At 36.3% G+C, this 27,758-nt stretch overlaps 2 protein-coding genes across 3 annotated transcripts in view; one reads left to right on the top strand and one right to left on the bottom strand.

Moving 5' to 3' along the window:
• RDX (radixin) overlaps nt 1-9,692 on the top strand; it is a 34,493-nt gene extending 24,801 nt beyond the window's left edge. For both annotated transcript variants that reach the window (XM_032219456.1, XM_032219455.1), the window contains exons 12-14: nt 5,351-5,443; nt 5,797-6,039; nt 7,315-9,692. In XM_032219456.1, coding sequence (XP_032075347.1) covers nt 5,351-5,443; nt 5,797-6,039; nt 7,315-7,479 — 501 coding nt within the window. In that variant the 3' untranslated portion in view covers nt 7,480-9,692. The remainder of the gene's footprint in view (nt 1-5,350; nt 5,444-5,796; nt 6,040-7,314) is intronic.
• An 8,145-nt stretch (nt 9,693-17,837) lies between these two features.
• ZC3H12C (zinc finger CCCH-type containing 12C) overlaps nt 17,838-27,758 on the bottom strand; it is a 49,527-nt gene continuing 39,606 nt past the window's right edge. The window contains exons 4-6 of the mRNA XM_032219866.1: nt 26,845-27,079; nt 24,776-24,882; nt 17,838-24,218 (exon numbers count right to left, since the gene is read on the bottom strand). Of these exons, the coding sequence (XP_032075757.1) occupies nt 22,822-24,218; nt 24,776-24,882; nt 26,845-27,079 (1,739 nt within the window). The 3' untranslated portion in view covers nt 17,838-22,821. The remainder of the gene's footprint in view (nt 24,219-24,775; nt 24,883-26,844; nt 27,080-27,758) is intronic.

The following is a 27,758-nucleotide window of genomic DNA, read 5'->3' as shown; positions in this document are numbered from 1 at the left end:
GTGGGGCGCAGACTCGGTAAAAGCTCTCTTTAGTTCCCTTCTCCTCCTCCTCCTCCTCCTCCTCCTTCTTTCTGGAGCCCCTTCCTCAAAGATTTGGTACCAAAGCAATGGCGGTGAGGAAGTTGTGTCTTTTGGATTTTGCACTGTTGTCTTTTCAATGGTTCTCAGACTGGTTGAACCTTTAGCAGCTGGGGTGATATTCTTTACTGTTAAGGTTACAATTGGATGTGTTGGACAAATCTTAAAAGATGAAACTTTTATTAAAACGTTTGACTTAACTAAAAACGTCTTCCTTTTTCTTCTTCTTCTTAAATATGATTTATTTATTTATTTTTACTTCAGAAGTTTGATGACCATTGTACAAACTAATCCAACCTAAATGTAGAGGAGGAGAAGAAGGGGGGGGATTTAAAAAGAGCAGAGGAAAAAGAAAAGAAAGCATGAAGAAAACATAAAGAAAACATAAAGAAAGGGATGGGAGGGAGGGAAGGAAGGAAGGCACTTTATGTTGAAACAGAAAATATTATATAAGGAAGAAAATGGAAATAACTTAGGAAGGAAGGAAGGAAGGAAGGAATTGCACTTAATATTGAAGGAAAAGAGAATGAAGGAAAAAGTATTGGAAGGATTGAAAGAAGGAAGGAGGAACAAAGAATTACACTTAATATTGAAATGGAAAAGAAAATATAATGAATGAAAGAAGAAGTATAGGAAGGGAAGGAAGGAAGAAAGAAAGAAACAAAGACTGTTGAAACAGAAAAGATAATATAAGGAAGAAAATGGAAAGACGTATAGGAAGGAAGGAAGGAAAAAAGGAAGACAATGTTGAAATGGAAAAGAATATAAGGAAGAAAATGGAAAAAAGTATAGGAAGAAAGGAAGAAATGTACTTAATATTGAAACAGACAAGGGAATGAAGGAAAAAATATTGGAAGGATTGAAAGAAGGAAGAAAGAATGGAAGGAACAAAGACAATGTTGAAATGGAAAAGAATATAAGGGAAAAAATGGAAAAATGTTAGGAAGGAAGAATTACACTTAATATTGAAACAATTGAATATAATGAAGGAAAAGGAAACAGGAATAAGGGAGAGACGGAGGACTTCAGCTCCCAGAATTTCCCTGGCTGAAGAATTCTGGGAACTGAAGTCCACCCCTTGTAAAGTGACCAAGGCTGGGAAAAGAATCCACACTAGTAGGGACAATGCAAGCTATGCTTCACCCCGTCAGTCCATCTTAGCGTGCAAGAAAGACATCAGACAACGCCATAGTTGCTATGGTAGCATTTGGCTATGCGCAGCGATGCTCTCCTGGTCTTTATGGGTGGGAGGGGGGCAGTTGAGCTATGATGCTAATCCCCTCGTGGGAACACAGAGGGTGGGAGAAGAGAACCAAAGAACTTCAAACTCCAAGGTTCTGGAGTGGAGAATAAGGGGATCAACTTTGTCTAAATGATATTGACATATAAAGAACGGTTGTAGGAACTGGGTATGTCCAGTTTGATGAAAAGAAGGACTAGGGGAGACATGATAGCAGTCTTCCAATATCTCAGGGCCCAGGGTTGCTCCAAAGAAGAGGGAGTCAAACTATTCTCCAAGGCACCTGAAGGCTGGACAAGAAGCAATGGATGGAAACTAATCAAGGAGAGAAGCAACCTAGAACTAAGGATAAATTTCCTGACAGTGAGAACAATTAACCAATGGACCAACTTGCCTCCAGAAGTTGGGAATGCTCCAACACTGGAAGTTTTAAAGAAGATTTTGGATAACCGTTTGTCTTAAGTAGTGTAGGGTTTCCTGCCTAGGCAGGGGGTTGGACTAGAAGACCTCCAAGGTCCCTTCCAATTCTATTTCTATTGTATTCTCTATATTCTATTCTTTCTCTGTTCTATTCTAATCTCTTCTGAACTAAGTGTTTATCTAGAACTCAAATAAATAGCTGCTTTTTGGTTTTATTTTTTTTAATATTTATCAGTCTCTCTTTTATTCCATACTTCTGGTTGAAAGACTATTCTATGTCATGCTAAACAAATGCATATTCTAGTGGCGGCGGGAGCTCGTTGGCATCTTCAGCAGCAGCCCTGCCTCCTGTGAAAAAACCGAAGATGGAGCAGATCCACGCAGATGACGTTGCTGCAACATGACTGGAGGAGGAATTCTGGGAGTTGAAGTCCACAAGGCTTAAAGCTGTCAGGTTTGAAGACCCCTGGGGTTTTTTTCCTAAAGGGTTAGGGGTGCGAGGGTCTTGTAACTTGACAGCTTTAAGACTTGCACGCTTCAATGCCAGAGTTTCTGAGCCAACATTTTGGTTGCTAAGCAGGACCGTTGTTAAGTGATACTGATATTATATAACACTTTTAATTAAGCGGGTACCTTGAATAAACATAACTTTGAGTTTCAAATAATACTGATTTCGTTGTTGTCTTAGGTGACATCTGTGAAAAAAATTCAGGTGCTCAGGCATGAAAATGTGCCGCTCAAACACTATACTTTTCCGCTCACACTGAAAAAAAATTAGAGGGAACATTGGTGGGGAAGTGAAGTGGCAGAGGGGGAAATGAACCGCATGTCTGACGGTAACTTTTATTGTTTAAACAGCCATAGGTAAAATACTGTATATCCCTGATGGAATCAAGACAGAAGCGTTCAGCATATACAGCTGCTTTCAAGTTAAAAGTTGTAGAATATGCCAAGCAACATGGGAATAGGGCTGCAGCAAGGCATTTTGGAGAGCCACCAACAGAATGCACAATACGAGAGTGGCGAAAAAATGTCGAAAAAATCAAGATGTTACCAAAATCAAAATGTGCTTTGCGCAGTGGCATAACGAAATGGCCACAACTAGAAAGTAAAGTGAAGGAATTCGTCCTGAACCAAAGAAAAGCAGGCATTGCTTTATCAACAAAAATGCTGACTTTTGAAGCTGTGAAAATCAGCAAAGAGCTGCAAATCCAGGATTTTAAAGGGACAACGTCATGGTGCCAAAGATTTATGAAGAGGCATGACCTTCGGATGCGAACAAGAACAAGGATTGCCCAGCGTATGCCAGATGATTATGAGGAAAAGATAATACATTTTCATAGATTTATTATCAATGCAAGAAAAAGACAAAATTTTGAAATGGGTCAAATCGGCAACATGGACGAAGTTCCCCTCACTTTCGATGTTCCTTCAAATAAAACTGTGGATTCAAAAGGTACTAAAACAGTAACAATTAAAACTTCAGGGCATGAAAAAAATCGTTACACTCTTGTTCTTGCCTGCACTGCAGATGGAAATAAGCTGCCTCCATTGGTAATTTTTAAAAGAAAAACGTTACCAAAGGAGAGAATTCCTAGTGGCGTACAAGTGCATGTTCATCCAAACGGATGGATAGATGAAGAAGGCATGAAGCTTTGGATTAAACATGTGTGGGGGAAGCGCCCAGGTGCTTTGTTAAAGAAGCCATGCTTATTGGTATTGGACGCATTTAGATCTCATCTTACAGAAAGAACAAAGGCGGAGTTTCAAAAGTTCAAAACTCATATAGCAGTTATTCCAGGCGGACTGACCTCACAATTACAGCCATTAGATGTTTGCATTAACAAGCCCTTCAAAGCTTTTATGCGTGAAGAGTGGAATAAATACATGTGTGATGAAACTCAACATGAATTTACAAATTCTGGGCGAATGAAAAGACCTAGCATTTCAAAAGTGTGTCAGTGGGTGAAAACATCATGGGACGCAGTCAAAGAAGATATTGTTATCAACTCTTTTAAGAAATGTGGCATAAGCAATGCTTTGGATGGGGAAGAAGACGAACTGATCTATGAAGACAGTGAAAGCAGTGAAAGCAGTGCTCAGTTTGATTTTGAGGATACAAGTGAAGATGAGGAAGAGTTTTTTGGTTTTCCAAAAAGCAGTGATTCTGATTAAGTTTTTTTGCTCAAAGAGGTGTTTTTTCATTTCATATTTGCCTTTTAAGAGGAGTTAATGTTATAATTCATGTTCTAATGTTATAAATTTTAATCCAACATTAAGTTCCGAGCTTCCAAGTCATTTATTTTTAATGAAAAAAAATTTTACTCAAATTTTTGTGTTAAAATGGGGGATGCGTGTTATACGCCGGTGCGTGTTATACGCCGATAAATACGGTATATGCATTTGTGTCTTAGAAAATACAATTATAAGAATTATTTGTTTTAGTTTCTGGTATGTGTTCATATAGTGGCTCTCTGTATTTTAAACTATTTTTAAGGATCTTCTTAATTGTTACTGGATTTTTGCTGGATTGTATTGTGTTACTTTGAATATAGATTTAGATTTATTTTATTTGTATGTCGCCCTTCTCCGGGAGGGACTCAGGGCGGCGAACAACTCAAAGGGGAAAAAGGGGAACATAGAACACAATACAAATAGTTAAAATAGCCAAGAATCGCACAACCACACAAGTCGAGCGGGGAGGGGAACTCATCAACCCCAGGCCTGCCGGCAAAGCCAGGTTTTGACGGCTTTTCGGAAGGCCTGGAGAGAGGTGAGGGTCCGAATCTCTGCGGGGAGTTCGTTCCAGAGGGCCGGAGCTGCCACAGAGAAGGCCCTCCCCCGGGTAGTAGCCAGGTGGTATTGGCTGGTAGACGGAACCCGGAGGAGGCCGACCCTGTGTGATCTAATGGGTCTTTGGGAGGTAATTGGCAGCAGGCGGTCTCTCAAGTACCCAGGTCCAATACCATGAAGGGCTTTATAAGTTACGACTAGCACTTTGAAGCGTATCCGGAGACTGATCGGTAGCCAGTGCAGCTCACGGAGGATAGGTGTAACGTGGGTGTACCGAGGTGCACCCACAATCGCTCGTGCGGCTGCGTTCTGGACGAGTTGAAGTCTCCGAATACTCTTCAAGGGCTGCCCCATGTAGAGCGCATTGCAGTAGTCCAGTCTTGAGGTCATGAGGGCATGAGTGACTGTTGTGAGTGCCTCCCGGTTCAGGTAGGGACGCAACTGGTGCACCAGGCGAACCTGGGCAAATGCCCCCCTGGTCACAGCTGACAAATGATGTTCTAAGGTCAGCTGTGGGTCCAGGAGGACTCCCAAGTTGCGAGCCCTGTCTGAGGGGTGTAAATTTTCACCCCCCCAGCCTGAGTGATGGAATATTAACCAAATTCTTGGGAGGGAAACACAACAGCCACTCGGTCTTGTCTGGATTGAGCACAAGCTTGTTGACCCCCAAATAGTTTTGCCATTTAGAATAAGTTGACTAAATAAGTTGAAGTTCACAAGTTGAATAAAATTATAATACCAAAATTATGAATGTTTTTGTATTTTAGATGATTTTATGAGGTTGTTCAGAAAATAAAAAAAACTCTTCTTGCCTCATAGGCAGCAGAACTTGCTGAGTTTACTGCAAAGATTGCACTTTTGGAGGAAGCCAAGAAAAAGAAGGAAGAAGAAGCTTCAGAATGGCAACACAAAGTAATTCTTTTGTAAACTATTGCTAGATTTTTTTTGATAGTAAAAGATTATAAACTCTGTTGGAGTCCCCCAATTTTTAACATCGTTTGTCAAATTTGGTCTACTGAAAAATGTATCTTTAAGTATTCTGGAGCCTTATTTGCTATTAATACTATTCCATCCTCATCAGAAGAACAATACCACATTTATATTTGCCCATTTTCTTTTTCCCAGGTAGAACAAGTATTATTTGATACAGTATATAGGTCTGTCTATCATTTATCCCCAAATAATTTCCCTCCAACTTAATTCAAAACGTCTTCACTGCCTCTGGTTTATGAGTATTAAAGTTATTTTTATTTGCAACTTTTTAGGCATTTTCAGCTCAAGAAGATCTGGAAAAGACCAAAGAAGAATTGAAAACTGTAATGTCAGCTCCACCCCCACCCCCACCCCCACCAGTAATTCCTCCCACAGATAATGAACATGATGAACAAGATGAAAATAATGCTGAAGCAAGTGCTGAACTGGCTTCTGAAGGTATCATGAATCACAGAAGTGAGGAAGAACGTATTACAGAATCACAGAAGAATGAACGAGTAAAGAAACAACTTCAGGTAAATAAGCCTGATAGAAACCTGTCATATAAGCTGAAAACCAAGGACTTCTTAAGGATTGAGTTTAACCTCAAATTAGGAGCTTTTTATATTGATGTCCTTCTGGATATCTTCCCCTTAGAATATGAAATCTAATGGTGCATGAGATGTTCTTGGTCAACATGGGACACATAGTTGTGTTGATTTCAGTTCCCATACTCAGCGGCCAATCTGGAACATCTAGAATGACTGTTGAAGTCTCCTGACTCTTCTACTCCCACAAACTCTGAAAATTATTATAGTTTTATTGATGCTGTTGAAATATTGTGCTAAGCTTCCTTCCTCCTTATATCTATAATAGATGTAATAGAGATAAAGGAAGTGTTTGCTTTTTAAAAACATTAAAACTGGTAAATGGGATTCCTGACAATATTGTACTAGGCAATAATAAGCATTCTGAACTACAAAAATGTACACAATGTGCTGAGAAGTGAATCTTTGAAATGGGCAAATAAATTATTTTAATGCAGTTCAACAGGTAAAGTAAGAACAAATAAAATGCCTCTGCTTTCCAGCATGTATGTATTTTAATGGTTTAAACAATGGATTTGGCATGTAAATAACTAATCTCATTTAGTTTTATAATTGTATATATAAATTTTGGACAATTATTTAAAAATAGTAACAAATAAGGATACTGTTAAAACAAACATTGGAGTGCAGTGCCAACTATTTTCAAACAAATACATTAGACCAGGGGTGTGAAACTCAAGGTCCAGCGACCGGATCCTCCCCTCAGGGTGCTTAGATCTGGCCTGCGGGGGTTGTCCTAGAAGTAGCAATGGACCGACCCGTGGTCCCTCTGCTGCACGCAGCCCTCCCAGGCTCCATTTTCGCTGACAGAGCACTCGGGCCACCACAGACGCCCTGACACAAGTGACATCAAGCTGGCCGTGCCATTTGGCCACACCCACCCCGGCCCCTAACGTCAAACACAACCCTGATGCGGCTCTCAATGAAATTGAGTTTGACACCCCTGCATTAGACTAAATGCAGACTATAAATGAGTCATATCATACTGTATTTTTAAAATACTGGTAACAAAATATTTTGTCATTTGTCTCTAAGGCTTTGTATCTACTTTTAGCTTTCTATATAATGATACTTCCTTGCTTTTTCTATAAACTTTGTTTAATTAGAAGACTAAAATAAGTTAGTCCTGTATAATAGATTGTTGAATTTGATGGGTAGAAATGTTATGGTGATATCTAATCCCTCAATACTTGCATTGAATAGGCTCTCAGTTCTGAATTGGCGCAAGCCAGAGATGAAACTAAGAAAACCCAGAATGACGTACTTCATGCTGAAAATGTTAAAGCAGGCCGTGATAAATACAAGACTCTTCGACAGATACGCCAAGGCAATACAAAGCAGCGGATTGATGAGTTTGAAGCAATGTGAGAGCCATTTCTTTGCATGTATGTTCTCCATTAAAGTTGAACCACCAGCAGAGAAATACAGGCCTTTCCACAGATGAAAGGATCACACATCACCTTGCCAAAGCACTTATACCAGTTTGTGGTTAAAACATATTTCAAAAAAAAAAGTTCAATAATAAGGCAGTCGATCAGCTGTGGCTCTCTGGAGGTGAATGAGAAGGTTTCCATGTTTTTATATTTTCATGCTTTTTCCTTTGAAGGAACAGCAATCTCATGTAGCAAAGCTGTTAATTCAAATATTGATAATTTACCTTACAACTGACTTCAGTTTGGCATTTGTGCACTTTGGCTTGTTTGTTTTAATTTAGCAAATTGGTGAGGATTTTGATATTGCTAATTTTTAAGGGCTTCCCTTTGTAGGTTAGAATTTTTTGGTGTTTCATGTCCTGTCATCATTGATGGTTTTCTTTGCCTGCCTATTCACAAAGGTCTTGATGGTAGGTGGCTGTTCCAGCACTTTTTTCATTCATATATATGTTACATATGTATATATGAACATTTAGCCTTCTCCTTGTTAAGTAAAGACCTGTAGTCTTTTGCTTGTTAAGTCTGTTATAACTAAGTTTTTAGTTCTTCAAATAAAAGCAGGGAACATTCTTTAGTTTGTCCTTCCCTTGCATTCATTGGATGTTATTACAAATTGTAGTATGGGAAACCTGGATCTTTCTGATAAGGGAGCATATGAAAACATCAGTCCCAAGAAGGGGACAGAAGCCTACCTCACTGTAATAAACATGATGACTGGTTCTTGAAACACCACATTGAAATGCTAACAGTGTGAAACTATGTCCTGCATAGCTAAACACTACAAGAATCTAGGAGCCTTTATTCTTTAATATTTTGTTATATTACATGTAGATTTATAGTATTCAAGAAGTGTTCAGCTGCCTTTTTGACAAGTTACATTTTGAATCATGTATTTTTAATTTTAACCTGTCACTGGTATATTATCCAATAAGAGGTGTGAAATGTTTAGTTATGTTTTCTGAGTACCTTTGTACTGAATTAACATTGTTGCAAAACATTTAATGAAATCAGTGCATAAAACAATGCTCTCTTGCGCTCAGTTGTAGGGCCCACTTGCACATTCTTCCCGTTCCTCCCATGTTAATTCTGAGAATATCTATGCTTTGTGTTTTCAGAGAATGTAGTCACAAGAATTGTGGCAGAATGAGGCATGAGCAGATTTTTAGGCTGAAGTTCAACATGCACTCAAAGAATATTGAACATGTGTGTTGGAATCAATATGAATCACTCTTACCTATGGAATGGCTAATTGGCACCTTGTGTTTGAATACCATATTTGTGGAAGTGACACTGAAATTATTTACCATATTTAGTGAACTTTAGGAGTTGGCAGAAAGAAGTCCTGCTTTCTCTGAGGATGGTTCAGCTGTGTTATGTTTGGTATTATGCACTCAACTTTATACTTATCTATGAAAATTGCCATTTTATTAATCATTCATGCACAGGTTCCTTAGAAACCCCACTGAAAGTTAGGGGCTTTCCCCTGACTCAAAAGGAAGATACTGTGAAAGTTACATACATACCCATTATTTTATGGAAAAATGATAGCTGAGCAATTTTGCATAGACTGGTGTGCAAATATTGTGCATGTGCTCAAACGTCTGGTTGCCCTGGATACTTCTGCTTCCACCTGCAGGATTGGGCAAATGCCTTGCATCTTTTCATGCAATGAATTCTGAGATATGGATTTCTAAAGTGTTCAATACTTTTGCCATAACAGGTGGAATGTTGTGTATGGTTCTTCCCTGAAATAGGTACACATGCATTGTCATGTTAATCTATTACTAAGGAAGAAGGGGAAAGAGAAGTACCAGTAGAATTTGCTGTTCAATAATCTACAGTGTATAGTTTAGTACTTAAATAGATCTAATCTGTTTATAAAACTGTGAATATTTTTCTAGGAATTGACATCTGTAATAAGGCTTTTCACCATGTCTAAATTGGTGGTAATGGGTTGTTACCTGCTGTTGGGGGAACACACTAATTCATGTCGAGGCATTCAGGAAATACTTGGTGAAGATATTTTCGTATGCTTCCCCTCCTCCTCTCTTTAGCATCATGTTTTGTGTTGTAAAATTAAGCTATAGTTATTACCATCTATTATTTTGAATAACATTCATTGGCTAACAATAAAGAGAATACAGCTAATTTTTGTGAGGTTCATTGTGGTTATTTAATTTATCATTCCTGACAAAATTGTAATGTTCTTAGGTCTAAGAAAACATTGCAAGAAAACATATGATCAATTCACTTTGATAATACAATAAAATATGAGATTAAGGAGGAAGAGGGACATTGCATTGGATTGCAATGAAAAGTAATCATTTTGGAATGGACAAAAGGCTATTATAAATGTTTTAAAATTGTTTTCTTTCTCAGTTTCATGACCTAACCTAAGATGGTGTATGTAGATAAGTTTGAATTTGGGACATGTTGGTATCTGATCCAGATTTGCCATATATAAATAGGGTAAAGTATCAATGTTTGAGCCAATTTAAAAGGAAATTCACTTCAATCTCAGTATTTATACCTAAAAAGTAATTTCATTTTTAATTTCAAAGCTTCCTAGTTTTGTGAAACTGACAATATCATAAAAGTTTTTTTCACGGAAATTGATTTGTACTTAGCAGTATAGCCTGCTTAAAATAATTTATAGACTGTCCATGAGATGAATTGACCTTATATTCCAATTTTGTAAGTTGGCAGGCAGGACAAATCACACTATGAAGATTTTGGATGATCTTAAGGAGACAGTTGAAATTAAATCAGGATGACTATAAGGCTTAAATAGCTTGTGAGCTTTTCAAAGGAATGTTGACATTTTTGTTAGGATTTCACACACGGATAGGTTGTGCCTGCATAATAAATTTATTTTGGGTAGGCAAAGTATATATATATGCTGGTATTTGGGTCTTCTTTTCCTGTGTAAGATTGAGATTGTCTTGGCAACGTTTTGGCGAGGTCTCCAGCCTGAAGATGGCGAGTGAGACCTTGCCGAAACATTGCAAGACAATCTCAATCTTACACAGAAAAGACCCAAATACAACAAGACCAGCATAAATAAATAAATATGTATAAATATGTAATAAATGTATACACACACACACACCCACCGTTTGCATGTATGCATGTATATATGATAGTTTTATTTTTTTCATTTTCATAACATATAACCACATGTATACTATTACATAGCCAACACCGTATTGTATTATTAAATGTTTACATAAATTCATCTTACCATCAACTCCCAAAAATAATTATTGGCTCTTCTGCTCTCCATACACCATATTTGTACCTTATCCATCACTTTCTTCTCCGTCTCTCCTCCCCCTCCCTACCTCCTTTCTTCCCTCTGTCATCCTTCTCTTCTCTACTTCCTCTTCCTCTCTCCTTCTCCTCTCCCCTTTCCACTCCTTCTTTCTCTCCTCCTCTTCCCCTTACACCCTCTCTCCTATCCCTCTCTATTTCCCTTACCTCTCTCCTCTGCTTCACACTCTTCATTTCATTTATTTGGTGTATTCAGCTTCTGAACAAACTCCATTTTATGTTGATGGTGTTTATAATTCCTTTTCAATATACATATTTAATTTTAACATATATCTTCCTCCTTTTTTTAAAGGAGAGAAAAAATGTGTGTGTAGTCATTGTGCTTTTAAACCCTCCCCCCAGCCTAATTTTGGCTGAGATGTAGACCTGGTTACAATTCCCAGCTATTCTCATCATCATATTTATATAATTATGCATCCTTACATACACACCCTTTGTCATTCTGTCTTTAAATCTCAAGTTTCCCATTGTGAGTATATTTTATGTTCCCTCTCCATTTTTCCATATCTTGGTTTAGGTTAGGTTATTGGATTTAAATCTGCTTCCAAAGATTGGCAATTCTTGGCAATTCACAACCATAAAAAAGATCAGTATCATAAAATGTCCATGGTATGATTTAAATCATTAAATTAAATCTACCCATGTCTACTAAAAAATGATGGAATCAGGCAAATTCCAAAATGATGGCCATTATATTTCTCAGAGGTTTTTCTACAGACAACACCAGAAATACTCAATGAACAAAGTTGTTTGGGTTCAGGCTCAGCTTGTTTCATTTTAGATCCTGACAGCCACCAGAGTCTGGATCCTGTTACTGCATATCCACAGCTGTGAGTATTAGATTTGGCAGTGGGGGAGGGGGGAGAGTTGGCTTTGCACAATGTGCCTATTTGCTACTGAATACAGTTTTAAGGTTAATATTGCTTAATATCAGTTGGTCACTGAGAATCAATATGCAGTTGTGGGATATAAATGTGATATGCATAAAAAAGATTTTAAGCATGTTTTGTTAACACAATCATATAGAAGTTATCAAAGCAGTTTCCATAATCCTTTAGGATTTGACTTGTTGACTATGCTGTTTAACATACTGTATATGTGACAGTTAGAAGTTGTATGGAGTTCAATGGTACCAGTGTGCTGATGGCGTCAAACCTCAACAAAATCTGAGGAAGCTATTTGAAAGCAGTGCTTTGTGAGAGCAGAAAACTGGATTAAGGTGAAACAGCTTTAGAGCTCTTCAATCTGTTGAAAGGCAGTTCAGGAAAAAAAGGGATAATAATTCCCTTGAAGATTTCCGACTAGAAACTTGATTATGTTCTTATATTCAATCCAATTCTAGATAGAGCCAGCATGTACCAGTACCAGTGAAACTAATATCTCTCCCCATCCCCCCCCCATACACACACACTGTAAAGACTGTCCATCTCATTCATAGAGTGACTCTATTCCTGGAATTACCAGACAAATCAATTATATATATTGATTTCATTGTGACTTCCAAATGAGTCTAATTTAGGAAGAAATTATGTCCATGTCTCCCCTCATTCTTATGATAAATTTATAGAGATACAATTTCAAAGGTCTTCTGAAACATCTTTTCTTATTCTCTTAACTATTACATTTGGGGAGGGGACCTATAATTTAATAATCTAATCTATTCCCTAACAATTAATCAAGGCTGGTGGGACTCTGAGGCCAACAACTTATGTCATTATTCTAAACCACGGAGCATGCAGATATGAGTCTTCTAAACCTTTGCTACTGGCCATGTTTGATGGGCCTCTATTCTACTTTAAAGTATCTGGAGGGTGCAGTATGGTGAATCCCCAACTTTAATTGCTGTTGCAAAACTAAATAACCATGCTTGTATTGGTAAGATTCTTTACTAGTTTATTAAATCTTCTTGGTTTCTTTTCTGTCTTTATGCAGGTTACAAAAATACGATCTCTTGCAGCCCTTAGAATAGAAACTTATTAAGAAGCAACAGAAGATTCTGAGGTCTGCCTCTGTGCTTCTGTTATTTGGAAGTTTGTAATTTTTTAAACAAAAGGTGGTGGGTTTTTTTGCAACTTTATTGATAGGACATTCTCCAATCAATTCTCCAAACGAATTTTGCCAACCATTTAGAGAAAGCATGTTTTAGAAATCATTGGTGTGACATTTTCTCAAAGGAAAGGAAGTTGAAATGTTTGTTTTTCATTTCATGTATGAGATAATGTGGATAAGTTCTGGAAAAAAATTGGACAGATCTGATACTCTGCATGAAGCCTGGCCAAAGTGGGCATATAAGATTGATAAATTTCAAGTATATTCCTGTCCATTCTTAATTTTTAAGTACTGTATATTAAGTGATGATAACTCAGGATAAGAACAATTGATAATTTTTTGAGAAAAATTATCTTCACAAATTGTTTTTAAGTTGTAGGTCAATATAAATCTGTTTCATCCTTCCCGACACTTACTATTTACTGCATATACCTTGCAATCTTTCTCTCAAAATTGGATGCTTTGAGGGAAAAGTGAATAGAATGGAACAGATTTATACCAATCTACAAACTCTTGTTTAAAGAATCAAAGATTCCTGAACAATCTTTTCAATTTATGCAGTGAGAAGGTAAAATATACACACAAAGAGAACTACAAATTAATTATCAACTTACCTTGTGGAGTGATGCAAACTATGTTACTCCAAGGACCATATATTTTGAATTTCATCATTAAAAATATTATTGGAATTGGGAAGTTTTGTAACTAACCTAGATTTAGAGATAATCAGTGAAGTGACCATGTTTGCTAGGAGTTCAGAATTAACTGGAAAATGAGAAACCTTCAAACAGAAATGAGAGCATTAACATGCAAATGTAGTCCAGTATAAGCAAATGTAAAGCACATACCAGAAAGTGTTTGTGTGGAACTAACCACACTGAAAATGGAGTTTTATGTTTATGATGTGGCAATGATAGAAAGCCCTTGTGTGATTACATTCACCCATTATATTTATATTCTTGTTTAAGCATGACTTACTGAACAGCTACAATTAGCAAGCTGCATATAATAAGCCATAGTTTATAAATTGCTCATTGGGTTCACTATTTATTAGATGTTTACATTGCTTGACTCCCAATAACCCTGGTCGATTCATAAATAAAAACAAGAGAATAATAAAGATAAGTTTAAATAAAATATGGCTCAGCACTATATGCAAACCAAATCATAGTATTATTGTGTACTGTGAAAATGGCAAAGTTATACTGGGCGGACACTTACTGGGGGGAAAAAACCAGTACCAGTACCAGTACCAAAGTACCTTTGCAGATATTTGTGATGCAATAAAACATAGAGTATGATATGCAATTCTTTTATTTTCAGCACTGGAAGCAGTGTGTTACAGTCAACACTAATTGCTGGAGAACGGGAGGTGCTGTTGTGCTTATAAAGGCATCTGGTTTCAAAGATTAGGAACAATTTTAGAACAGATGTCCTTTGGCTTGATGCAACTCAGCTTTTCTAAGTTCTTACATTAAAGCACAAAAGAATATAAACATGATGATTACCTGGATTGTCAAAGTTCATATTGCAAATAAAAACTTTGTGCCTGCTGTTTCACATTTTTGCAAGGGCCAGCAGCTTCTAATGCCAAACTGTCAATATACAGTACATCCTTCAAGTGAAAAATATGTACACCGCTTCACAGTCGTATTACCTAAGCATTTCCTCCATTAGAAACAGTAAACTTTAGTTGTTTTATATCAAGAGTCAGAAATCCAAATAAGCTGTAGACTGACAACAGAATAGAGATTTTCATATTGTCATCATCATCGCTGAATAAAGTATGAATAGAGGGTTTGTTATTTGAATAAAAGCAAGTAAAAAGTCATGTCAAAGAAAAAAAAGTCAAACCAGAAACTTTTATTATTTCTCTTTATTTCACAAGAGTCGTATTGTTTTTTCTGTACAAATACGGAATTTGTGTTTCCAGTTTTTTAGCTATCCATCTGGCTGGGTATGACAATGCCACGTTTTCCCTAATTTTCTTGAATTATTTAGGGGAAAATATTGAGCCATTTGTAACCAATCATCATTTTATGGTTCCTCTGGCATGCTGCATTTTCTTTTGTACATTTCTTTTAAATTACCACTTTACTATAATCTGGACAGCTCAGGAATATATTCTATTCATCTTTTGAATGTGTGTGTGTGTATGTATGTATGTATATGTATGTATGTATATACATACATATATATGTCTAAAATATAAAACCTATTATTAAATTTGTATTTTTTGCTCTTTAAAGAAGTTTGGTTTTATTTATTTGTGATAAGATTGGTCTAAACCCTAAGGGTGGGGAGGAGGGGAGCTGAATCATCAAATCATGAATCATCAAATCATGTACCTCTGTACTCCCTGGCCAGAAGCTTTATTACTGAAATTACTTTATTCTATTTTTATCCTTTAATCAACAGAGAAACAGTGTTCTCACTCAACACACTAGAGAAATGGGGGTGAATCCCTGGTTAAGAACCCCTGAAACATAGGTGGGTGCACTGGGTACTACAAGTCTTAACTCCAAAGTAACAAAATAAGCCAGGATACAAAGTCCCAGAAGGGAGATCAGGTTTGACACCTTCAGCTTTCCATATGGATACAGCCATTCACCTTGGTTTCAAGCCACAACCAGGTAACAATATACTGTTATATACTCTGCACCTCGATATTGAAAATGTCGTTAAAAATAAAACAAACATTTTAAGAAAAATTATTCAAGAAAACAAGGATTTGACATTCACATATTCTAAAATTCAGCAAGGCAAGGAAGATATGCAGTGGACCACGTCAATTAAAGCAGCTTGACTGGTGGGGCCCAGGAAGAGCGCTTTCTCTACCATTTTCCCACCCTTTGGAACATTCTCCCCTCAGATATGAGGCCGAACTCTCCTGGCTTTTCAAGCATGTCGGAAGACCTGCCAATTCCCTTCGGTTACCGCCCTGAAGCCCCTCCTCTGCCTTTTTAATTATTTGTTTTTATTGTAATCTCTATTGTATATATTGTTTTGTTTTCATGCCTATTTATACTGCCCAGTCACTCTATGAGGTAGATGGGCAGTGTATGAATGTGATGTATAAATAAACAGTTCTGAGTTGAACTTTTACTGATGCTTTCTTACATTTATGAATTCAGTAACACAGAGCTCTTCTGTGAGATGGGCTGATAGATAGATAGATAGATAGATGATAGATAAGAGTTATAGACAGATATAAACAGATAGACACAGAGAAATAAATATGAAATAGCCTGAAAATATCTTATGCTACCTGATATGCACAGATAAACAAATCCTATATTCCACTTGTGCCTAGTACATGTTAATGTGACCTCAAAATTGACTTGTCTGTGTTTCTACCTTCCACAGGTCAGCCATTTTAAAACCCAATAACGCGACATAAGGATCACCATTTTTTTCTCAGTCCTTTTCTTGTGAAAGAGGTGATGGTTCTTCTAGGCGTTTAAAACTTTTAAAAGCAGAATTCATGCATATCTCCTTTTTCATAAGGCCAAATACTAGTTACTGGATGTGGATAATCCCATCATGGAAAAAAAATATAATCAATGAAAAGATGAACAATCATTTTTCCAGATTCCTCTTTGACCAGAGGTTGTGGGTGCTTCAACACTGGAGGCTTTCAGTCATTTGTCTGAAATGGTAGAGTGTCTCTGGCTTGAGCATGGGGGTTGGACTAGAAGACTTCCAAGGTCCCTTCTGTTATTCTGTTATCTTTCCTACAAATAATTCTGAAAGTGGATATTGTTATTTAAAAATTATTTTTTAAAATTTCTCCTGCAGCTAGAAATGTATGGTGAGTGCTGAGGATCATTAAAAGGTCTTAATAGTCAATGATGCAATTATGTAGTTTTAGGTACACTATTAATATTAATGTGTGCATTTAGGCATTCTCTAAAACTATCCTATAGTCGCCACATGATGTCAACAACTATACCTCGATGCAAATGTATACCATAGGATCTACAATCCATAAATCCCTGCTTGCATAGGATACTCCATTTATTTAACAAATATCTGTGTGATGAAGGCAGGTATATGATTTTTTATTGTGTGAATGAAATGCTCCCTTTCATTGAAAGTAATAGGTTGGTACATATGTACTGGTATTGCTGGATGTGTAGTTTTCTATATGGACTGCTTGATATTCTCCAACAATGGAAACACAAGAGCAGCAACTATGACCTCCTCTACCATATTTTCTCTTTGGCTCTAGCATAAATTTTGCCAGAGTGAAGAGGACATGTTACTAGGTAAGAATATCAATGGCGAACAAGTGTCCCAAAATGTAGCATTTGGCAATAGGATAACATGCAACAATAGGACACCTAATTAAGACAATACCCTCAGCGGCAAAACTGAAGGTCCCACACACAGAACAATGTCTATGGAGATTCTCAGTCATCCAGCTCATGGTTGTCCCCAAGGTGCTTTTTCAAGAGGCAACTGGACTTGGAAGAAGCTTCTTGGATAAGAAGTGAAACATCTTGAGCAAAAACAAAGTCCAGTTGCCTCTTGAAAAAGCACCTTTGGGGCACACACAGATCTTAACTAAATTAATGGGATTTTTTTTAAAAAAGCAAGATCAAATTGATGTTTACTGCTATTTAGTATTAGCACCATTTAAGCATCTAAACTCTAATTTCTGCACATATAGAATTCATCAGTTTCAACTATGTTGAAATATATACTGAAATAGGATGTAGACAGCCACAAATTACAGAAATATGCACCATTTTATCAGCCAGTGTAAGATTTACAGAGGTTTGTTCAATGGTTAAATATAATAACACCTATAGCTTGACTGTATAATACATATCAATCTGTCTTGAACTCAACATACTTTAAGTTTCCATTTTACTAGTTTATGCTTTAAGAATTAAATTTCCCAGGCACAAATAACAAAATAACTATTTTTCTTTATTATTTTATCAAGACATGTCAACAGATATGAATTAACGGTATATTTAACATTTCAATATTATTAGGAAATCTCCACAAATACTACTGAATATTTTTTTAAACGCCAGACTCTGTTTTCTCTGCTAAAACGTGATATTTTTATATAGGTGTTACAAGATATTTGGGTGTGTATCACAAGAAAAGGGTAGGCACAGAATGGAAGTAAATAAGTTGAGTAACTCTTAGAGGAGCCAAGTAGAAAGTGGATTTGTTGTGAAAAGTAAGTTAAACTGGAAAGAAGATAGGCAAGTGAGGAGACAATATCAAAGTAATAAAACCTGAAAATACACATACACACAAAAGAAAGGAAGAAAAGGGCAGAGTGAGATTAGAATAAAAAGACATAGATCACAATACTTAATATTGTTCCATTTTAATGTATACTTAACATATAATGGACACAACATCCAAAGCTAATTAATATTTAAGTTTTATTGCTGATTTGCTGACAGTACCATGATAGACAGTATTCATGGGTACTACAGAAACTACAAATTTTTCTAAAATCAAAAGCAGATACAGCAAAATCACTAGGACTTCAATCCTGTAGATACTAACTTCAGTCCCATATATTTAAATGGATCTATAATGATTATGCCCAAATGGAACTGTTTGAGGGGGGGAAAGAGCAGAGAATGTAGACAGCTTTAAAAAGATTATGAAATAAAGCAATGGATTTGTTTACCCAAATCTTTGTAAACCTCATTAAGAATAGAGGCAACCATGATAAACATCTTGGTTTTGTTATTGCTGAGGTTTTTCACAATCATTCTGTTATTCCTCCTCCCCCTTGCTTTTAGATCTCCAACTCTACCCACTTCTATTTCAAGAACCTGGTATATTTTGGGCAAGATCACACCATTCTTTCAACTAAGAAAGTAGCCTGGTGGTGAATGGGCCATTTGCTGCTGTTGTAGTTTAGAACTGTAAAAGGAGAGCATTGAATTGAAAAATTCCTACAAGCAAGGTGGTAGAAATAATATAAAGAGAAGCCTTCTCTATACCACAAAGCATCAGTATTGTGTTTATTTTCCTATTATCAGATTGAAAATGACATTCTAATGCATAGTAGCTGCAAAAAGAAGTGGCTGCAATTATGTTTTCTCATAAAAATAATTTTTGATATGCCCGGAAATTTAGGAATAAAAGATTAGCTATAACAATACAATGATCCTTTCCTAAAACTAATAATATTTGAGCCTCATATCTAAGAAGACATATTAATTTTAAAAAGATTAGAGGTTCCAAAAATGTTAATGTGACATAAAGCCTCTGAAAACTTCAGCTTACCTTTAAAAAGTATTTGTACAAATGTAGGAATTTGCACAAAATATAACACTATAAATGCCTATGTATCCGTACATTACCAATACTGAAATGGTTCCAGTTATTGATATCCATCAGCTAACTGCCAAACAATAACATGGTTATATTTTCATTTTGTCCAAGACAACTTCTGTAATTGTGGAACAAAGTGTAAATTGTATGAACATTTCAAAGCTAAAATTTTACCCAATAAAATTACATTTAAACTTTACACTCATAATTGCCTGGATCTGAAATTGATATGCATGAATGCACCAATCATTCATGCTTTTTTAATTTGCTCACTGAAAAGACTACTTTTGAGATAAAGTAAATACTCCTTGTGTTAATGGAAGTGCATACGGTTTGGTGGGTGTGTTTCTGAATTTCATCAAGCATTTGATGCGAAATAGATCAGATTTACTATAATTACTCTGTTTTTTATTCCAGCACAACACAGCATTTCTGAAAACCCGCTAAAATATACTCTAGAAGAACCAGTTTCAGGAGGTGAACAATAACAGCAACCTCTGAATATCTGGTGTATCATGGCAAAAAGAGTTGAACTAAAGGATTAAAGCTGCCAACAGTAGATCGTTGGGTTGAATGTTAGCTATCCCAAGTCTTTCTTCCAGGAGCTCAGGGAGGTGAACAATTCTTTTCTGCCTCCAATTTTTCTCCAGCAAGAACAAGCCTGTTCAGCAGATCGGATTTAAGAGTGAGTGACTGATCCTTGAGTTTCTTGGGCCTTATGAGGCCTTAGGTAGTTAACAGTGGATTTTCATTTGGCTTTCCTGCTTCTACACTCTGACCATATAAGGTGTGCAGGTAACAGGTAACCAAACATTCCTGGATTTTCTAAATGTTAGAACTTAAAAGAATACTCTTTACTCAAATAGCTTATTAAAGACCTGTGCAGCACAAAAAAGAACAACAGTGAGCTTCATCAAATTCAACAGTTTATAAGATGGCAGAATTACACTTAGCCCAAACCAAGTATTCCTACTAAAGAATGACAGAATGAGGGCAGAAAATTGATTATTTTACCCTTTGGAGTTTTCTGTAAAATACAGTACACAGTAGAGCCAGTTATGTTAAGTTATTGCAGTGGAAAACAACCGAGACATTTGTGTGGTGTGCAGTGGGATGGGATGGGGGAGAAACCTGCTTTTAATTATAACTAGAGAAGACCATATCAGCTCTGAAGATGAGTATCAATGCAGAGCTGCCATGTGCCCTAAATTCAGTTTAGCCAACACATTTCTCTTCAATGAGTTTAAATTCTGCATTACGCAAGTCCAGCAATTGCACATTTTAACACTATAACACACAATGTACAATCCTATCCTTTTTTCAAGAAAGGATGCTGCAGTCAATCCTACGTAAGTATGATTCCATATACATCAATTGAAAATAAATATAAAAGCTTCTATTTCAGAAGTCATGTTTCTGCATTTTGCCCTCACCAGCTGCAACAATCCAGTTATATTTTAAGGATGCATGAATACTTGTTATCAAGTCTTTGAAGTTACATGTGAATAATAAGCCCATTGCAACAAGTCAGTTCTATATCAAAGGAAAGAGGATCTGCATACCCATGCAAAATATACAATCTCTCCAACAAAATATATTCTGCAAAAAGCAAGGAACAAGGAAGTTAAGAACAAAATGAATATTGAAAGAGGTTTTTCTTCAGGAGACATGGATAAAATATAAGATGAACCTAACAGAAGCAATATCCTCTTTGATTATACAATAGTGAACACTGTGTAGAAGAGTAATTCCTGAATTAAAGTTGCTGAACATGGTTCAGATTACTGGATACCTCTAAGAGTATAATGCTTTGCAGAAGCATTTACTGTGTATCGACATCCTACTTCTTACAACACACAGTGTTGCGTAAGTAGTGAAAATGTATTCAAAAGGTGCTTGGACATCTTTTTAGGCAGCATTTTATCATTATTTTTAGCTATCATCTTATTCAGTTTTATGATAAATGGTCAAGGGGCTATTTAAACAAAAAAAAATAGTGTAGGTTTCAACTAATTTTTTTTTAAAAAAATAAGAGATAAAATGTTGCCCAAAGTCTAAAATAATTTTTACACAATTCAATGTTCTTTTTAAAAGTTAGATCTATAAATTAAATAGTTCTAATAAAGATACAATTTGTATCAACAGCGTAGGTACTTTCTGGTTCTACAGCATCTTCAAGTTGCAGTCATCGATTATGTAAACTTGGGAATCATCACAGTATGAAGCTCTGAAGGGACTTCTAATATATGAGCAGTCAATCACGATGTTTACGGTATCAGGCACTGTGAGATCTACTGTTAATCTAGTTATATAAAATTACATTTTACAAGAGCTAAAAAAGCTCAAAACTTAAAACCAGAAATCTCCCATACTAATACTAGAAGAGATGACAGTGTCTACTTCTAAAGCTATGTTGTCCATGGCAAGAATTGGGCCTATATAATGCAACAGGCCAGACAAAGCTAATTCTTTACAGTATTTCACAAAAAGAATGTGCTGTTTTCATCTATAATTACCATTACTATAGTGCAGTTAAGATGTTGCATATCCTGAACACAATGTTAAAACCTTCTCAATAAATAGCATGAAAATACACAATCTTATATACAAAAATTGCATTGAGAACACAATTTGTTTCTTTAAAAACAGTTATTTTATGAAATACCTGTGCATTAAGTAAAGGAACAAGAGACACACTTATCAATGCCATTTCTGATTAATGGAAATGTACATTGGCTGCACAAGACCGCTATCTAAACAGATATATTTGTAGTCAAATTGGTGACAGTCAGGAACTGGATAAGCTCAATAATTTCAGAACCTGCACATAAAGTTTTTTTTCATCTGCATAATAAATTAATAAAAACAGGTTTCTCTCCTACTGATTGCTTCTGCTTACACCAAAATTAACAGAAACCACCAAATAAATTAAATCCATAGCCAAACAAATTAAAAAGTGCCATACTATAAAGTACTAATATATTGTTACCCATTTCAATGTAAAAACTGGTAACTTATACATTTAAAAAATTCAGTGCTGCAAAAGACTGTTTTCTATAAATAAAATGATTATATACAAAGAAAAATCACACAATAAAATTAAATAACTTAATTATGAAAAAATAGATCCTAATAAGTTTGACTTGAAAAAAGTTGGCTGTGCACATAAAATCCTCTTCAGTTTTCTGCTGTTTTGAAAAAAATGCTTTGCACTTGAAGGATAAAACGCCCAATAATTTAATAAATATGTAACAAATATTAAAAAGTGCTGCATATAAAACCCACATGCACTAGGGATTCTTACTTGAGACATCGTGTTTGTTAATATATTCAGCTGGAGAGACATTCCAGCCATGAATTTTTTTTTTTTAAAAAAAAAACTGAGTATTTAAAATAAATCCTGTTACTTCCAGTGTCTGGGGTTGTACATACAGGTTCCATGGCACAATGTTTCACATATATGGATTACTATATAATCTCCTTGCTGAGAAGGAGATCACAAATGCTATTGTAGCAAACCTCCCTCAGCGATACAGCTGAAACTGAATAGACACCATAAAGATGCATCATCAATATCATGTCATCAATAACCTAGCTGAGACTTCTCCACTAAAATGGCTGCAGCAAGCTGTTGAGCATCTACCATGTGAGGATTCCTTTTCATAACAATCCTCACCAGGTCAGGCGGGAAAATGTTGCACAGGTTGATGTAGACTTTCTCTCGACTGTCTTGGTACCTTGGAAGATCTTGAGGCATTCCACAGTAAGGTATCTGCCAAGGCTGATCGGGTTGCTCAGGTAAGCTTTGGAAAGGAAACTGCTCGTAACATGGTGGGGTGGGATTGCTGGGTAAAGAGTAAGTTTGACGATAGCCATATGTATCCATCCCGTAGCCTGGCCTATCCCAACTACCGAGTCCATCTTGAGCGGAGTATGTTTTTCTTTTTCTCAATGGAGAATTATCATACAAGCGTGAGTCTGATACACTGTCCAGTCTGGTGGATGCTAGAGCTCTCCCCAGAGGCATGCTTTTTGAATGCGGAGAACTCTGAGAAACAGGGAAGTCAAGAGGACAAGTAGAACGGCTTCCCATGTTTGGATGCTGAAAGTGCACGGCCATGTATGGAGCGGGAGGCTTCGGATGATGCTTTGGTTCTTCATGATTATAACTCTGCACTCTGGTTAGTGTATCGTGGTAACTCTGTAAGAAGGACTGTGAGTTCAGATGGCTATGGGGATGCATATGTTGACATTTTAAATTCTCTTCCAGCTGAGGGTCAGGAGAACTCACATAGGATCGATCGTTGTAGCCCATGTAGGAATCGCTACTGCCGCAACTCATACTCCCTTCACTGCTACAATCAGAAGCCACAGAACTAATTCTGTAATCTGTGTCCAAAGAGAAACGTCTTTCGGGACTTCGGGGACCAGAGATACTTAGGTTTGAATATGCACTGAGCATAGAGTAATAACCTACATCCACAGGAGAATCGCATTTGGGATACTGCTCATAAGGCATTGGCGTTCCATGATTTTTGGTTGTCATGATCACTGGAGAATACGGTCCCTGTGGTCTTTGATCCTGAGGTGGGAAATGAACTCCAGATGGAAGGCCATTGGTTAAAGGTGCAGTACTTTGGGGTTTTGCAGCAGCAGAACCTGGTATACTAACTAAAGAAGGTACAGACCTGGTTCCCAATTTATTTTTGGTGGGAAGCTTTTCTTCCAAGTCTTGGTAGACTTGAGTCCTTATGCTAGGATCCGATTGCCTCTTTGGAGTAGTTCGCTTGAGATCTGTAGTGTTATCTGTCTTAGTACTACAAGGAACACTGTTGCTTTTCACCAGCCCTCCTTCACTAGCAGCTTTGGCAGCTGTGTTCCTAGACATGGCACGAAGTTCATCAGCTACTGACCTCTGAGGTTGATTTCCTCTTTCTGGGTGGTAATATTTGCATTTGTGTCCATAAGTGCATTTCTTCCCTATATGAATTTATAATTGAAGATGTAAGCACACAAAGAAAAAACAACAAAATAATGCAATTCTTCAGCAATGTTAAAAATAAAGTACTGTACATACTCATACAACAAGGACTGTTAACTATTATGCAGTGAAATTAAGTAAATTACCAGTAATTGGACAGTGTGTTTGCATAACACCTTAACCCATCCTGGGCTTAGCCCTGGCCTATAATACTGTTTGAATATAGACCAAGATCATATAATAATTGCGAACAACCATACAGAAACCAGGATTATTTACCTAAACATTTGTCTGCTATATTAGCCAAAGTTTAACTGGAGGGGGGTTTGATAGAGAAGATAGGGAAGCCTCATCTGCAGAATCTCTGCTGTTCTGGATCTCCCCCCGATTCACTATTTAGGAGGGATGAGATGAGGACACAAAGGGATTCCTCATTAAACTTCTTATATAATGACAATTTCAAAATAGATATATTTCACTTAATTTATGGAGAGACAAATAAACAACCAAACTTCATTTTTAGAAACACATGTAATGTTTAATTAAATAATATTACCATATGGACAGGGTTGCTTTTTATGTTCTGGTACAACAGGTTTCTTCCTCAGAAAGTTCTCCAGACTTGGGCCATGTCGGCCGAGAGGATCGTCTGGAGGCATGAATCTAAATAATAATAATAATAAAATAATGAAAGGAACAATGCATTTGCTGTGCCATATTTCAGATCAGTTTTAAACCAGTTTCTAAAAAAAAGCCTAGTAAATCAAACTTAGGTTTTTTAGCTACAATAATTTAAATGCAACTGCCTTTGAGATGCTAAGAAAGTAAACCATGAAAATAATGTATTTGTATGTAGTACAGATAGTGGCCTGATTTATACACCAATCTATTCAATTTGCATTGCAGATAAAGGGGAGTCCTAACTTCCTTTTTTCCATGCATTTAAGATAATATCCAGCATAGCTGTTCTATAAGGATATATTTGTATACAGGTAGTCCTTGCCTTATGAACCTTCATTTAACAACCAAAGTTACAATGGCATTGAATAAAGTGATTTATGACCAGTCTTTGCACTTATGATCTTCACAATGTACCCCAGGTCATGTTATCAAAATTTGGGTACAGGATAACAAAACATATATTTATGATGGTTGCAGCATCCTGGAGTCACATGATCAACATTTTCAATCTTCCTAGAGGGGAATTCCAATAAGCAAAGTCAATGGGGGAAAGCCAGATTCACTTAATGACTCTGTTATTCACTTAATGATGGTTGTGATTAAGTTTATCACTGCAGCAACAGGAGTTGGGCATTACTCATTTAATGATTGTATTACTTAGCAATGGAAGTCCCAGTTATGTTTATAAGTAGAGGACTACTTTATACAAACACAATTTATATGTCTTCCTGCATGCTTGTACATATACAACCTTATGTACATAGATAGAATAAAATCTATCACTCCAAAAAACAAAACATTCTGGAGAACTCTGGAATCTTCTGTTTCTCCTCAGGGTCTAAACAATGACTGATTTAAACAAAGTTTAAACAATGGTTTAAATAAGAATGGGGGTTAGCATAATGACAATAAGTCAATTGGTCACAATGAATTCAGTACCCTTACTATTCAAGAACACAGATTGGGAACAATGAATGTAAATGTGAAAGAAAGTTCATAGTCTTTCTTGCAAAGACTACTTTAAGAATACTTAATTATCACTGATTAAGTTTATGTGAGTAGGAACAGTTACTTTACATATGGCAAGGCTCTGTCCTTTCTAATGCTATAGAGCTAATAAGCTAAATATCAAAGGGAAGACTTTATAAAAAGACTTTGAATCAGAAACAGAGTAATTCAGAGATGCTTGTCTTAACGGAGTTTAAAACTACAATACCTGAAAAATCACATTCTTGTCAAAAAGCATATTCTTGTCCTAAAGATACATATTTAATCCTCAAATCCAGCTTTCTGACATATGAATCTAGACACAATGTACCCTCATGAATAAATATTAGAAATGTATAGTCTATTGCAAAACTGGGTAATCAGCAGTTTAAAAATATCTATCTAGTTTTCCAACAGAACAGAAATAGCAAAATTTGTGGGCTGGAGTATTTATCCATAAGATACTGACCTTACGCCCGATTTTAGTTACTTCTGGAGATTTGGGCAGGAAGTTAGTTCAACTCAAATACCAGATATTGATTTGCATTCATAGTAGCATAGAATCAAACTGTTTGTCTCAAAACAGGAAAATAAAAATGACAACAAGTACTTCAATGACCCTATGCAAAGCTGTGATGGTGCAGTGGTTAGAGTGCAGTGCTGCAGGCTACTTCTGCTGATTGCCAGCTGCCTGCAATTTGGCAGTTTGTGTCTTACCAGGCTCAAGGTTGACTCAGCCTTCCATCCTTCCAAGGTGAGTAAAATTAGGAGCCAGACTGTTGGAGGCAATATGCTGACTCTGTAAACCACTTAGAGAGGGCTGTAAAGCACTGTGAAGTGGTATATAAGTCTAAGTGCTATTGCTATGCAAGACTGAAGTAATTGACAAAATGTTCTTGTCCCAAATCTTGTTGACAGTCCTTTTTTAGACGTAGACAATTAAAAATTATAACTTACTTGTCATTGACAAATGAATACATCAGGAGTCGCTCATCAATAAATTTCTTCCATTCTGGCTTTTCATTGGCTAGATCCCTGTAGTTATCATTAGATACAATAATACCATCTGACTCAAAAGCCAACTTCACTATGAATCTGTCGTCATAGCATACCACCCTTCTCCCTTGAACTCGCCGTGATGGGGTGAATACCAGAATTTTCTCTTTTTCTAATTTACGCAAGATTTCTTGATCTAGAATATTGATATTGAAAAAGGAAACACAAAACAAACTACTGAAATTCACTTAATTTGGGTTACTTGGCTCTACCCTATTAAGTCTGTAAAAAACACACACCTACACAAATGCATGCACTGCCTGCCTGCCTACTACTGGAATCTGCAGAAACATATTCAAATATTCATTTTTGTCCAAAACTGTAACAGTTTTTATAACATTTAATTATATTTCACATTTTATTTGATATAAACCTTTCGCAAGTATGTTATAAGCAACATCTGAATATACTTTTGACACAACAGCAAATTAAGTGATCAAGCCACATATTTTAACCAAGTATTGTCTATCTAAACATTTTTCCTGCTTACAATATTAATAGATGAGTAAGATGAGTAAGTTACAGAGTCAGCATCATCTCTGAATCTATTTTTTTCATTTAAAACAAGTTTAACCTCCAAGAGACACTTTCACTTATAAAACTACAATAAAAAGTTAGGGCAATAGATCTGATATGTAGTAACAAATCTTAGATCAAGTGTCTCTATGTTACATGTGTTATTAATATATGAACACAAGGTATGAAGCATTAAAAGATACTGAATGCAGACATTCATGATAATTAATATGAAACTGAAACACAAGCATCCTATTGGCAAATTATGAAATATTTCATACAGGTAAACCTTGCTTAAA

This window comes from Thamnophis elegans, chromosome 6, assembly GCF_009769535.1.
Source record: "Thamnophis elegans isolate rThaEle1 chromosome 6, rThaEle1.pri, whole genome shotgun sequence".
Classification (NCBI taxonomy): Eukaryota; Metazoa; Chordata; class Lepidosauria; order Squamata; family Colubridae; genus Thamnophis; species Thamnophis elegans.
Note: the sequence above shows the minus strand (reverse complement) of the source record. Positions and strands in the feature narration are given on the sequence as shown.